This window comes from Cricetulus griseus, chromosome 4 (assembly GCF_003668045.3).
Source record: "Cricetulus griseus strain 17A/GY chromosome 4, alternate assembly CriGri-PICRH-1.0, whole genome shotgun sequence".
NCBI classification, from domain to species: Eukaryota; Metazoa; Chordata; class Mammalia; order Rodentia; family Cricetidae; genus Cricetulus; species Cricetulus griseus.
The window spans coordinates 54,232,801-54,247,169 of record NC_048597.1 but is presented as its reverse complement, the minus strand read 5'-3'; the positions used below and the strand labels follow the sequence as shown (position 1 = coordinate 54,247,169).

The window sequence follows — 14,369 nt, the reverse complement described above, 5'->3', positions numbered from 1 at the left end:
ACACCGGTGATAAACGGCAAAAGACACAGAGTTCCAAGGCAGCCCCAATAACCACAACCATCTAAGGAAGAATAAAGTTGAAGGCCTTGTGATGTCAACATTTACAAAACGACAGTGAGACAGGGTGGTGCTGGCATAAGGAAAGCACATGGAGAGAGGGAATAGAAAAGCCAGCATACGTATACAACCAAGTGGTTGTCAACTGGGGTGTCCATACACCTGAAAAGCTCCGTATCTTCAACAACGGTCCTGGGAAAACCGCATGTCCACATGCAAAAAATAACAAAGCGGGACACTCTCAGCACATGCAAACACTAACTAAAAATGGACAAAACCCTCTCAAGATTAAAATTATAGGACTCTTAGATGAATGCTTATGGGAAAAGACACCAAAGCTGACAATGTATTTTTTATATATGACAAAGGCTCTATCAGCAAAAGAGCAAAACAAAACAAAAATAGCAAAGTAGTATATTTGTCCTCATTATGGACTATGCCACCAACAGTGCTTTGCGGTCTCTGTTTGCTCTCTAATGGCTGATGGGACTGTCATCCCGTGTCCTTTCCACCCTCCAGGACCTTTTGGTTTACAGGTGGTGCTTGGATGGACCCCACCTCTCAGAGACAATATGAAGGGTAGAGAACGTGGGTCTCCACCTCACGTGATCCTGTAAGTACAGGCCCCGTGGAAAATAAGCTCTACCACCGAATAAACAGTTTAATTTTATTTCAAAATTGTACAAAAGGCCATAAGTGGCTATAAAAAACTTTGTCTTGAGAACACATGGAAATTCAGAAAGAACATGTAGGCATCATTCACAGTGTAAAGGAAGGGCTCTCTTGGAGGAGGCGGGGTTACAGCTCCTCCCTCCTCTTCTCTAGTCTTTTGAGGTCTCCCTCCCGGAGGGTTCGAATGAAACTGGTAAATCCCAATTCCTGCAGGTTAGGGAAGGAGAAAGAAAAGACAGGACTTAAACCCCGAGTGATACACACCCTGCTGCCCTGTATATCCACCCCCACCAGCTCCTGAGCAGACCCACAGGGAGGCACTGTTCTTCCAGGTTCCCAGCACAGTGAATGTGTATCTCATGTTGTCAGCATGGAACGTCTGGCTGACTGCTGGGGCTCTGGTCCGCCTCCCTTTCCCGCCCTCCACAGTGGCTGCTTCCGGGGCTCCCTCTGCTCACCGTGCGGTCACTTTCGTACTTCTCTGCAAGTTTCCCGTAGTGGTAGTAGTGGAAAGTTGGGTAGGCCTTCACGGCCTCCTGCTGACACAGGTCCTGGTTCTTGTCCTTGACACAGTCCACGGCAGCACAGGCAATCTAAGGGGTGAGGTGAGAGGATCAGAACAGATGTCGCCAGTTGACACATCTGCTAGGGGCAGTGCTGGACTGAGAAGGGTGGCACCGTTGCAGCCCAGCTTCCTAAGGGCAAATCTTCTTGCTGGCTCATTAAGACTCATGGAGAATAACTAGCCACTTGGTGCCTCAGTTTCCTTGGAGAATGACCAAACCAAAGTTATGAGGATGTTACAAAGACTAGGAGGGTTCAAACGAGGCCCGTCAGCACATGGCCCGTGGTGAAAGCGTCAGCTGCTTCCACACTCACTCCTGACCCCATACCCATACAATGCCCCTGCCAGGAGCTGAGTGCCTGGGCAGGACATTGGACAAAGAACATTCTCGACCTTGTGTGACCTGAGCTATCATGGGCGTGGCCTGGGGTGCCAGTGACCAAAGGCACTCTGCACCATTCACCGTCTAAGTCAGGTCCTAAAGGATGGAGAATGCCAGGGGCGTACATCCCAGAAATTGTTACGGAGTTCGGCCTCACTACAGGAATTGGGTTTTGGTAAGAAAGTTCTTCAAGTGGACTCTGGCCTCTTCTTGTCACCTAACAAGCTGCGTGTGCCAGGCAGCGCTTCCTTGTTTGTTTTTCTTTCAAAGTAAGAGGGTATAGAGCAGAAGTTGTATGTGTATGGAGGTGGGGCAGGTTATTTTCCTGAAGGCCACCACACACTGGAGGAGGAGGAGACAAAGTCAGTTAGAGGCAACATAATACAAAGCAACATCTCCAGAAAGTAGGAGTGGCAGGCTCGGATGGGAGGTCAGTCTCCCTCTTATATGTCAGGCTTGCTCCAGATGCTGGGGGTGACCAGAGGCACACAGGTGACCTCAACAAAGCCCAGCCACCAGGCACCTGCTATGTAACAAATAAGATCATTTTAGAGCCTGCTGACTGCTCTGAGACAATTCAAAGACTGCTGAAGAACCAGGGTTCAGTTCTGTCTGCTGGCTCATCATACCAGGCAGGGGTCTCTTTCCAGGGAAAAGAGCTCTGTAGGCCACAGCGGTCATGGCTACTGGTCACTTACTATGTGCCTAGACAAGTGGTTACTGTCTTCAGCTAAAGTAAGCAAGGGGGCACAATCTCCCCCTCCTGACACTAGAGCACCACCCCTGTGCTCCCCCATCTCAGGCTTCCCTTTGCATCTTCAGCCTGATTGTTTTATACAACAAGACTTTTGCGGTGAAGTTTGCAAACTCGCTGAACATAATCCATAGCTGGCTCTCAGGCCTGTTCTATTTGGCCCACATAGAACTTAAAAAGAAAATAAATTTGAATTAGCTGCCAGTGTGGAAGGAGCCAGAAGATTTAATATAAAAATTTGGCTTCAAGCTTCTCTATAAACATCAGAAGATTGGATGGTACTTGCCCTGTGTTCCCACAGGCAGCGACTGGCTGAGCAGGCGAGCATCTGTCTCCTTACGGGAGGTTAACCCTACCCTTCACCAGTACCTACAATGAGCTCAATTTGCTTAGGCCAGCAGCTGGCCACAGTGGGTTCCTGAGAACCCGGGCTCATCTTCTAAATTGTGTTCTGAATTATTTAGAAACATGAGGCAGATGCTCCTGTGGTCACCGAAGTGTAGGGTTTTCTTCTTCAGGACAAACACGTCCAACTCCACACGGTCAGCAGCACAGGGGCCCTCTGCAGCCAGCCCTGGGCTAGGGGCCACCGCTCACTGCTCAGGGTTTGATGAACACTGCTCCAGGCCACTGCTCTCCCTGCATCCACTTTAAATTATGAATTCAATTTGTATACATGCCCTGGAGCTGTTGGAAATGTAGTGTATGGTTTTATAAATCTACTAAATTAAAAATGGATACTTATGAATCCTTCACACTAGCTGTCAACCATGTACACGGAATGAGGCTTCTAGATGCAAAGGGGAATCCACGCTCCGTTTCTACAGGAGACAACGGTGGCCAGCATTCTTCAAAAAGAGTCTGCTCTCAGAGCTCTCATCTCACCTGCCTCAACTCCTGTCCCATCAGGACTACTTGTGATCTTCACTGGTCATCTGCATTCCACATACCTGCAGCCTCTAGGCTTGTTCTCCTGTAGTTGGCATGGGACACATGTGTCTGTGTCCTAAAGGGTCCTCAGCCAAGGACTTGCCCTGGAACCTAAAGTTTGACCGGAAAGCTCTGCCAAGCCCTCAAGCTGCAGAACTAAGGGCAATGATGGGTAAGGGGGTCAAGGACAGCATCCTGGATTCTAGGATCTTTGAGTGAGACACCTCTATGGCTCCTGTCCTGGGAGGTCTCCTAAGGGTCAGAGCCTCAGCTACTCTCAGCCACCTGCCGTGTCATCCCTCCTGTGGCTTCTTCCCCCATTATCTCACTTTTCAACCATCTGTGGCACTTCCTGAGATCTCCTCCCAAATACATGCCCCTCACAGGATTCCTAGCCAGCACAGGACCTGCTTTCAGGAAACACCAACTGGCAATGTTTATGTTCAGATTCTGACGTGGCAAAGCAACTTGTTCAGGGACTCTCATTTAACCCACCTGGACTCTAGACTCCACCTGGTAAAATGGAGAATGTAGTAATACCTAATCCACCAAGCCTCTGCGAGGATCCCATGACTCGCTGCTCATCTGAATAAAAGCCTCCAGCACTCTCATTATCATTCTGCCATCTAGTCAACATCCATGGGGGTCTAAAGCAGCAAGACTTTTGGGCTCCTGTGCTAAGGAGTTTCTACTCCTGATGGACAGGAGTGCTAAACTTGACCTATACCACCTGTCCAGGTTATAGTGCTGATATGGGTCAGTCAGAGTGGGGCACCTGGAGCCTTGCGACCTCCCTTGGAATGACCTTCACACTTTCACTAGCCCTACCCCCACCCCCAAGTACAATGGGAGGCGAGCCCCTCCTAGTCAGTTCAGCAGTCCCTAGCTTCTGCTCTGGTCCACCTGCCTTCCACCATGGGCCCCATCCGCCAGGCCGTTCAAAAACACCATCTATTCCAACACTCACAGTCTGTATGTAGCCCTTCTTCACCAGTGTGTCAACTGATAAGGTCCCCAACTAAGCTCCTGGGAGGGGATTTAGGCTCCCTGGCTAAAACATGAGCTGCCTCACACAGCTTTATTGATTCAGTAAAATAAATCTCTGCAGGAGCTAATATTGACTTTGGCTATGAAAATGGAAGTGAAAAACCAACTGCATATTGATTGGGGAAGGAACAGAGACTGGCTGCTGGGTGGGAGACAAAATACAATTCCAATTGAGAGGAGGCAGCAAGGGTGTGAGAGGAACAGGGAGTCAGGAGACCAAGTTCTGGCTACCAGTGACCCATGGGGAATCCTTGTGCAAAGGACAAAGCTCCTTTCTGGGCCATAGTCCCTCCAAAGTAAAAGCAAATGGGATAAGCCAGTGGTCCCCAAACACCAGTGTATGGCCAGTATAAGGACCAGCTCATATAAGTCACCAACTTCTGGAAGCATCCTTCAGAGCTTCCCATATGACGGTTAAAGTTTGGTACCCTGCTTAGGGCACAGAATGGGCGTCAGGCACCTTAGTTCCCAGGCCACATGCCGGCTCTGGGAGCTGTCATTACTGCTGCTGAGCAGTCTAGGAGCCTCAGGTGGGGCAGCTTCCCAGATAGACAGATTGAGAGATGGAATAAAGGAGGTTGGAGGGAGGGGCAGAGGGAGGAGGGGAGGGTGTGAACCCAGAAGAGTTAGCATATGTCAGACAATGAAGCAGAGATGATCAGTGCTTAGGAGAGCATGAAGGAAATGAGGCCCTGTACACTAGAGTGAATGGGGAGGAGAGAGGCTGGCTATAGGTTGCCTACTGTGGATTGGGCAAGCCTGGCTTCAGAAGGCCTAGCAGTGGTCTAATAGAAAAACAGATGCCATGGTAATGTGGGCTATACCCCAAGATTTTTCTGGCCACTTTGGTCCTTTAGCAGAATACCACCCCTCTCACCTGATCCCCCCACCACACACACCATATGTACCATAATAGCCAGTTTAATCTCTGGGCATCAGTGAGGCCTCAGAATCCCTTCAAGCATCTCTTAGAGCGCTCACCTGAGCAGTCTTAGGGCAGGGAGGCCACCAACTTTATTCTCCAATCTGCCTGGAGCCCTTAGCACTCCAGCTCAGAGGTGATGGACTTGGAGTAACAATGATAACGACTGGAGTGATGTCTATTCCAGTGTTGAGGTAGGCAGTCAGGCTATAGTGGACATCACTGGAGCTCCCAGTGCAGAAGCAACCACCAGGTATGTGGTACAGAAAAAAAAAAAAAAAGTGTGTGGTCCTTATACTCCCTCCTGGAAGATCGAGGGGAAACTCAAGGGCATAGCCAGGGCTTATGGGAAACAGCGACTCTGAATACAGGGAAGGGTCCCAGGGTCTAAGTAGGAATCCTGTCCTATGGGCCCTCACTCCCCATATATGTACCTGCTCTCAGCCTGGCTTCCTGATCAGCTAAGTGCTCACCACCCTGTCTCTGCTGCTTCCTCAAAGTGAATCGAGGCATCCTAGCACCTGTATCTCTGTCTCCATCATCCTGGAGGGACCTGCAAGCCTACCTCCTATTTACATTCAGTCAAGCCCTAGGACATGGAGCTGCCTCTTCTCACATGTGCTGCCTCACCTACTATTCTGGGTCAGTTTATTTACTGTGGTAACTCTGCTTAGCTTGTGCCTGGACCAGCTGAAGGAGTTCACATGGGAAATCAGCAGCACATGTGATTCTGGGTCGTGTGTGTGTGTGTGTGTGTGTGTGTGTGTGTGTGTGTGTGTGTGTGTGTGTGTGTGTGTGTGTCTCAGCAGCACATGTGATTCTGGGTCGTGTGTGTGTGTATGTGTGTGTGTGTGTGTGTCTCCCTGGTATGTGACAGATTCCTATTACTAAGTCTGGGTCGTGTGTGTGTGTGTGTGTGTGTGTGTGTGTGTGTGTGTGTGTGTGTGTCTCCCTGGTTATGTGACAGATTCCTATTACTAAGTCCAAGGGCTGGGAACAATCTTTGCAAACATGTCTACCAACCAGTCTCCAGATCGGTAAGACTAGAAGGGAATTCAAGGACTGGGGAAGGAGCCCAGGGCTAGATTGCTTGCCTAGCAGGACTCTGGCCCCCCAATAAACAACAAACAACAACAAAAACCTTCTAGGAGAAAGGAACTTGAGAACTGGAGGTTGAGAGGATTTCCTGAGTTCTGGGGTCCAGCCCTGCTTCAAGGGCCACATACCCACTCTCACCAGTGGTGGCTCTGTCCCCCTGCTGCAGAAACAGGCCTGGCATCCACTCCCTAATCCAATCTGCAGCTCCAGCTTGTTAATTTTATGCTTCATCAGCTGGCAGTTGCAGGAGCCTTTAGCTTAGGCAGGACGAGGATCCGCTGGCATGGTCTGGTTCTCCCCCACTGCAGCCTCCTCCGTTTGACTTTGGTGGGGTTCTTATTTGTATTTTTAATTATGTAAGTAACGCATGACTACGATCCTACTGTAAAAATGTTTGAGCGCTAAAGAAAAATGAACACATGGCTCCTTTTACCGCCCCCTCCCTGGAAGCTGCTGGAATGCTTCAGTTTGTACCTCCAGTTGATTTTGCAGCAGAAATCCATTCTGTCTGCCTGGCGAAGAGAAAGAACGCCCTGCTTCTGAGAATGACCCTGCTCACAGATCTGGGCAGCACTACACATAGGGTCAGGGAATGAATGTAACCGGCAGGGAAGAGGGTATAGGGATCAGTGCAAGGCAAACTGGGGGTGGGATGAGAGAGGGAGTGTCCTTACCTTCCGGTCATCTTTGAAGGCATCAGCTGTGGCAGTGAAGTGTGGGATGGCCTTCTTACAGTGTGGGCACCCTGGGTGAGAAGGGACAGAGTGTCACACATGCCTGAAGATGGCAGAGATGGGACTACTCCCCGGAACAGAGCCCCACATCCTGCTCATCCTACCAGCGTTCATTTGTTAACCTTGCCGTCCACACATCTCCCACATCTTGTCTGTGGGCACAGGGCTTTGCAGGAGCCAATGCCATTGGGTCTGGGGACACTCCTACCCTAGAACTTCTCATCTGCCATCTGGCCTAAAGGGAGGCTTGTGATGGAGTTCCACAGAGACTGTCCTGGAGACCAGAGGCGCTGGAGCCACAGTGCAGAGGGACTTAGGAAAGGACCACATGTGTTCAGGACTCCCCAAGTCTATCACAATGCCCTAGGGATAATGGCAGGTCACCTCTCCACTTCATGGCTGAGAAAGTGGTGCTGGGAAGATGGGGTCAGAGGCAGCAGCTCTGCCCATGTTCCCAAGGCTCCTGCTTTGCTGATAGCGTCCTCCCCTTCAATACCCTCTACCCCTTCCTATAATCTTCATCTTGAAGGCAATGATGGATGCACTTGAGTGAGGCAGGGAGGAAGATGAGCTACAGCGCCATCAGCAGCCCCCAGTCCCTACCCCAGGGAAAAGGCCCATAGAGTGGAGGAAGGGCTGTGGCATTCCACTTATGTATGGTTCTTGCTTCTTGGTCTGTGCGTCACTTTGAACTTCTCCTGCTGGAAAGTAGTGAGGAACCCATTTGTGAGCCATTTTCTCCTCTGGTCACAGAAGCTGGGGAAGTCACAGGCCACACCGGCCCTTCCCTCAGGGTGAAACAATCAGAGCCCAAACCTGACCATTTTCTCATTCATTCTCCAGATATGAGTGAACAGAACTGCCATGGAGAGACAGCTCTGACCCTGACTGTGGAAATCACTTCTGATGAAAACAGGTGGGAGGGGTCACATGCCTGCTGGGAGACCTGGGTCCAGCAGCAGCTTCCTGACAAAGGCCTGTACATCCCACTCGAGAGGCAGACAGAGCTGACTCTACAGGCAATGGAAATGGCTTTGCTCTTCTGCTTTCTCCTCTTTAGAATGAGATAATAATGACTGGCATTTCAAAGGGTTTTGTGAAGCTAAATTAAGGCTAAGCTACAAATTTAATCTGAATTTAGCATTTGAGTTGGTTCCTGAGATGGGTGGGACCACCCATATGGCCAGACTTGGGGAGCAGCCAGCTGGCCCCAGAATAGAGGGGAGATGACTGGGAGGGAATCAGGGATTTCCCAACATCTGATGCAGGAACAGAAGAGGCCTGGAATGGTTATGGGTTAATTCTGAATAAATGAGCCCATGTGGCAGCTAACGGACAGATGACTTTTCAACTACCTGAAATGGCAATTATAAGTAACACCATTAATTTGCCTAACAGAGACACAGAGCTCAAATTCATGAAAATGTCATAGTGGAGAGGAGTGATGTTACATAATCTCAAAACATTTAAAGAGCACAATCTATTGGTAGACTCATCCCGTGGGCAGCTACAGGCCTTGTGAAGGGCACGGGCCTACTAATAGCACGCTTACAGGGTGGGCTGGAAATAATCTACCTCAGGCCTCACAATCCAGTTTCACTATTAATTTCCCCCTTTTAACCTCCACTTATTGGAAGCATAAAAGCCAACTGTCAGCCGAGTGCAAGCTCCTACTCTGTCATATCATATCGAGCATATCGAGGCTGCGGATGCAGGGCTTCTCACATCTCATTTTCTCATTATCTAAAGAGAGGGCGTGGCAGATGAAGAACTGGTGGGGTACCTGTGTCAGAAAGTGCATGGGATGTTTCGGGGGTGTATCAGGTAGGCCAGAGTATGCCATGGTTTCTTAAAATTTGAGGGGTGAAAAAATAAAGCATTACCTCTACGAAGTAGGAAACCCAGCAGGCCTCCCGAAATGGGAGGAGAGGTAAAGGCGGAGGACGGCTGGAAAACCTCAACCTTAGAGAATCAACGGAGATAGTTTAGGAAGGGCAGTTCCCATGAGCAGATCTTGCAGGAAGGTTTGGGTATAAAGAGAAGCGGGGAATAAAGAGATGTGTGGGGAGGCAGAGCTGGGGAGAAGAAAAGTATCACGGAGGCCGGATGTGATAGGCCAGCTTTTTCTTTTTACTTGAGAATTTTATCTGGTACTTGACATTTCCCGAGTATTTAGAATCTTTATGTATAAATAAGGTGTGCGTGTGCGTGTGTGTGTGTGCGTGTGCGTGTGTGTAGCTCACAAGTAAGTATATTACCATCAGAAAGCACAGAAAGACAGACTTCTTTGTCCTTAGATTCGGCAACCCCCTCCCCTGAAAAAAGATGTAGCTCCCAGGAGCACTGGGGCAAGCTCTGAAGACAGGAAACTAGTAAGAGATGGGGAACTCTAGGACTAGGGTCTTCACCAGTAGCTCCATCATTCCAAGGCACTCCTGTGGTCATGACCCGGCGTGGAAGAGTTCTCTCAGAGAAGACTGGGAGACCCTGAGGCTGGCAGGCTGAGGCTCCTTCCCCTATATTCTCCGTGCAGTTTGGAGAAGGCAGGCAGATTAGTCTCAACTGCCAGTTTGGGAGGATCCCTGTGGACATAGAAACCTGTCTGCTCTAGTAGCCAATAAGGACTTTGTGTCTCCCAGAGAGTCCCTTATTGATAATAAGGAGTGGCTGGGGCCAGAGGGAGGGAGCATTTCTAGGAAAGCATTTAGTCTAGTCTGTGAAGTTTACTTGGTGGCTGGTCACTGAACTGATTGTAGCCTACTGGTTGCTCACAGAGATCACACTTGATGAATTGTGCCTGTGACAGAGACAGAGTTGCCTGGGTTGCAGGAAGGGTCTGCCACTAACTTGCCCCAAGGCCTGGAGCAAGTCACAAAAATCCTGGGTCTCAGCCCTGCACCCTCTTTTGCTCTGAAAAGGCAGGCAAGGTCTTTGAGAAACTCAGTAAGGACCGTTGAAAGCAAACCCTGGAGAAGAGGCCAGGATTGAAGGGAAGGGAGGCTTCCTGGGTGTGCTGGCTGCCTGAGGAATGGGGTCTGAAGCCATGACCTACTAGGGCCTCTCAGACAGTGATAGTGACAATAAGAGACATTGCAGGCTGCTGACACTGAACAGTGGGGACAGGAGCGGTGCAAACAGGAGGGCCAGCCACAACTGAGTGGGTTTACGACTAGACTGAGTGCCTGACTTCTTTGTAGACAGGGGCTTTTATTATCCTCACTCCATTAAGCTGAGCTGTAACCTGGGGGAGAGAGGGAAGGGCAAGAGAAGAGTGGGACAAGCTAAGATGCTTTCCCTCCAAGTGTCAATTAACAACTTCAAAACAGGAATGCACAAGAACCTGAGGTCACAAACGCCACTATTAGCAGACGTGTCACTTTCTCAACTTGTACTCTGATTAAAAAGAGAATCATGGGGCTTGCAGGTGAATGTGCCTTTCCTACACCATGGTGTCAGACTCAAATAGATCAAAGCCTTTACAAAAGGTCAGTGGAGGGAGTTATGAGGCCTTGGGTAAAGGCAGTACCAGGAGGAAGAGGAGGAGGAGAGTTGAAGGAATTGTGTCTGTGTGTGGGAGGGGAAGGGGGGGAAAGGGGGAAGTACAGGCAGCATGGAAGAACCCAGAGACCTTGGGAGACCACATCAGTGCCATGGGATGACTGAGCTGCTGGTGAAGGCCCTAGTTTTCTGTCTTCAGATCTTGCTCCAGTGCTCCTGGGAGCTACATCTATTTTTTGGGGGGGTGGGGAGGGCATGAATCTAAGAACAAAGAAGACTGTCTTTCTATGCTTTCTAATGGTAATATACTTACTTGGGAGCCACACGCGCGCGTGCGCGCGCACGCGCGCGCGCACACACACACACACACACACACACACACACACACACACACACACACACAAAGAGCCTGTAGGCCTGAGAAGAGAAAGACATCCCCAGTGAGGGCAAGACCCTGATGGGGACTGACAAGAGGAAGTAATGAATTTTTAAGGCTCTCTCAGCCTCTGGTGAAATTGGGAGTCCTGCTTCAGGTATACATGGTTCCGGAGTTGACCAGGAGCTGTCCTGGTACCCGGAGTAGGGGCTCTTTTTGATGTGGTGGGGTCAAGCCCTCTCACCTCCCTCCTCATGAACACAGGCTACTTACACGGGGCATAGAACATGACCAAGGTGTGCTTCTTCTTCTTCAGGGTATCCCGGAAGTTATCCCCCATCAGATGTAATACACTTGTCTGTTGTTCTTCCCATGTGGGCTCTGGAGGTGGGGGAGCCTCAGGGCTGCAGAGATCGGGAGGAGGGGCAATCATGAGGAACTGCTGACAGACAGGTGCAAACTCCACCCCACATCCAGCCACCGTGGAACACAAATGCACACAAACACATTTCTTCTGGGATTTCATTTTAAAACCTTGGCTTAAACACCCACAGATCTGTCCCGTCCAAAAGAGGCGGGAGACCTGGCACCATCTGAACCAGGCACACCCCTGGTGTGGGTCACCATCCCTTCAGAAGGCACAGAACCTCTTCCACCTCGCTCCCTGGCCCTTCTTGCCTGCCTTCTAGGGGCCACTGAGTGACCTTCCACCATCTTCTTTGAATTGTTTGTTCTGACAGAGAGAGCACCAGCCAAGAAGTAAGGGAGGCTGGGCTCCAGTCCAGACTACTTGCAAGACCTGTGACTTTACAGAAAGTGACCAAACCCCTCTGAGTCTCCATTTGCTTTTCTGTTACATGAGACAGTGGTACCTGGGGTGGTAGCAAAGGACACAGGGAGGGTATGTGAATGAAGCTCTTGCTCGGCCCAGCCTGGAGAAGCTGAGCTTGCTAAGAAACAGCAGGCACCGGACAAGTGTTAACCATTTCCTAGTTTCTGCTTGTCTACTGGTCTCACATGCCATTCTGCCTCATACCAGGATAAAGCTTGCTGTAGTTCAGATCTGAATGTCCCCCCAAAAGCCTGTGTGTTTTCAGAGTGGCACTGCTGGGAGGTAGCAGAAACCAAGGTGGGGTATAGTGGGAAGTCTGTTTTAGGCCACTGCCAAGTAACCATAAAATGATTCTTCCCAAAGCGAAGCAAAACAAACTTTCTCTTTGTGAGTTGATTATCTCAGGTATTCATTACAGTAAAGGAAAGCTGGCTAACTCTGAGTCTTATTTATTTTTGAAACAATGTCTTGTCATGTAGCCCTGGCTGGCCTAGAACTTACAATTTTCTGGATTTAGCCTTGCCACTGCTGGGATCACAGGGCAAATGTCAACACACCCCACTCTCGGGTCTTCGAGAAGCCTGTGCCACTTTTGCATCCCCTTCTTTGCAACCCATGCCTCTTGGCAAGGAAGGTTGAACTGAGCTGCCACCTACTCCCCCCATTCCTGCTACATTTCCGCCATAACCCTGGATCGCCAACCCAGGACTCAGTTCAGAGTGGCATAGGGCCTCTCTGACCTGTCACTTTTCACAGGCACTCTAACAGCACACCCTAACTTCAGTGTCCCATTCTCCTACAGCCTTCTCTTCTTCCAGTTCTATTCTGAGCCTCTGCAGTTCTCATGAGATCTTATGTGACTCCTAGGATCTTCAGTGGCTTCCATGGCTGTGGATACCATCAACTTTTCCTCTCATCCAAGCCTGTTTCCAGCCAGATGCCCCGCTGTTACCTCAAACCCACCAAGACTTGGAACATGTTATTTTTCTCTCCAGGCACTCTTCCTCCCCCAAATTCTCCATGCTGGCCCCAACATCCCTGTGCTGGTGACCAAGACCAACCCTTCCCTTTTATTTATGCTCTAAGTCTCCCGGCTACATGGTTGACAACACCAACTTGTCCTTGCTGCTTGCCCAGTCCCTGAATGCTGTTTTGCTGGTTGTACACTGGCAGACACATCTCAGCAACCTGGGGCTTGGTGGTAAACACCATGTGACCAGTCTGGCAACGTCTGCTTGCCGTGCTTCTGGATGAGACCCCTCCACCTTCCATCCCAGAGTCATCTGCTGTCTGACAGCTGGCAGCCTTCTTCTAAATGCCTCAAAGAGCTACTGCTTGTCTCTGGGTGGTGATCCTAACCTCTCTGAACTTAAATGTCAGTGGATTTGTGGATGAAAAAAGGCACAGTCAAACAGGGTTTGTTTTGGGGTTTGGTCCAGGGGTAGAATCCTTACCTACCAGGTGTGGGCCCTGAGTCTACTGCCTTCCTGAGCGAGAAAGGGACAGCAGGTATGATTAAGCCACCTGCTTCAGAAACCAGAAGGGAACCAGACCACTCCTTCCAGCATGGAGACATGGCTTCTCAGGCTCCTCTCCTGGGAAGCAGAGGAAAAATGGGAGCAGCAGCTGAGGGTGGGACTTTGCCACTTCCTTTTCTCTTGCAAGAGGCATCTCCCAGGCCTCATGTTATCTGTGCTCCTATTCCGTACACGGGGTCTCTCCAAATGCCACGACTGGGAGACCCATTCACAGCCATGAGTCCAAGCTTGAGGAATGAGTTTCAGAATCTTATGTCTTTACATACAGTTTCCATACCTGATGTATCCTGGATGCACATCTAGGTTCAAGGAGCAATCCAGCTACTGCTATTCTGCCTGCTTTCCTTGTTGCTCTGTGACTTCCAAGCCTCACTTCACACATGAGCATCATTACCTCATGTATCAGGGACCTCTGTGAAGGCCAGAATGTAGTTTCTTTCACTTTCACTTCCCTCCTTTTGCTGAAATGAGGACACATCCTCAAATATTAAAGTTTGCATGGACACTGGAGTGCAGTAGCAATAGGCAGGGCCAGGCTGCAGCAACACTGTTCTGATAATAGCTTTTGCTTCTCTAGCATCGCTGGAGGCTTCTCCTCTTCTCAGGGCACCAATGCCACAGACCAACTTTCCCCACTCATGAAGGGGAACACTGATAACTAAGGATCAAATTCCTCTGGGTCTTGGGTCAGCAATGACAGAACCTCTCAGGCTCTCTATTTGCAGGTGGGATGGGCTAAGTTGTGTCCCCCAGATTCACAGGTGGAAGCCCTTATTCCTCAGTACCTCCAGTGACTGTATCTGGAGATATTAAGGTGAGGCCACTACAATGGGTACTTCATACAGTATGACTGGAATTCTTGTAAGTGGCAGTGAGGTCACAGTGCCATACGCAGAAGAAAGGGTATGTGAGGACAAAAGTCAAAGATGGCCACTGCAGTGGCTAGTTTTGTCAGCTTATCACA

The 14,369-nt window shown here is 49.8% G+C and overlaps 1 protein-coding gene across 1 annotated transcript in view; it reads right to left on the bottom strand.

Annotated features, from left to right (window-relative positions):
• Positions 1-710: 710 nt before the first annotated feature.
• Positions 711-14,369, bottom strand: part of Pdia5 (protein disulfide isomerase family A member 5) — an 89,821-nt gene continuing 76,162 nt past the window's right edge. The window contains exons 14-17 of the mRNA XM_027412770.2: positions 11,309-11,439; positions 7,102-7,172; positions 1,188-1,322; positions 711-936 (exon numbers count right to left, since the gene is read on the bottom strand). Coding sequence (XP_027268571.2) covers positions 856-936; positions 1,188-1,322; positions 7,102-7,172; positions 11,309-11,439 — 418 coding nt within the window. The 3' untranslated portion in view covers positions 711-855. The remainder of the gene's footprint in view (positions 937-1,187; positions 1,323-7,101; positions 7,173-11,308; positions 11,440-14,369) is intronic.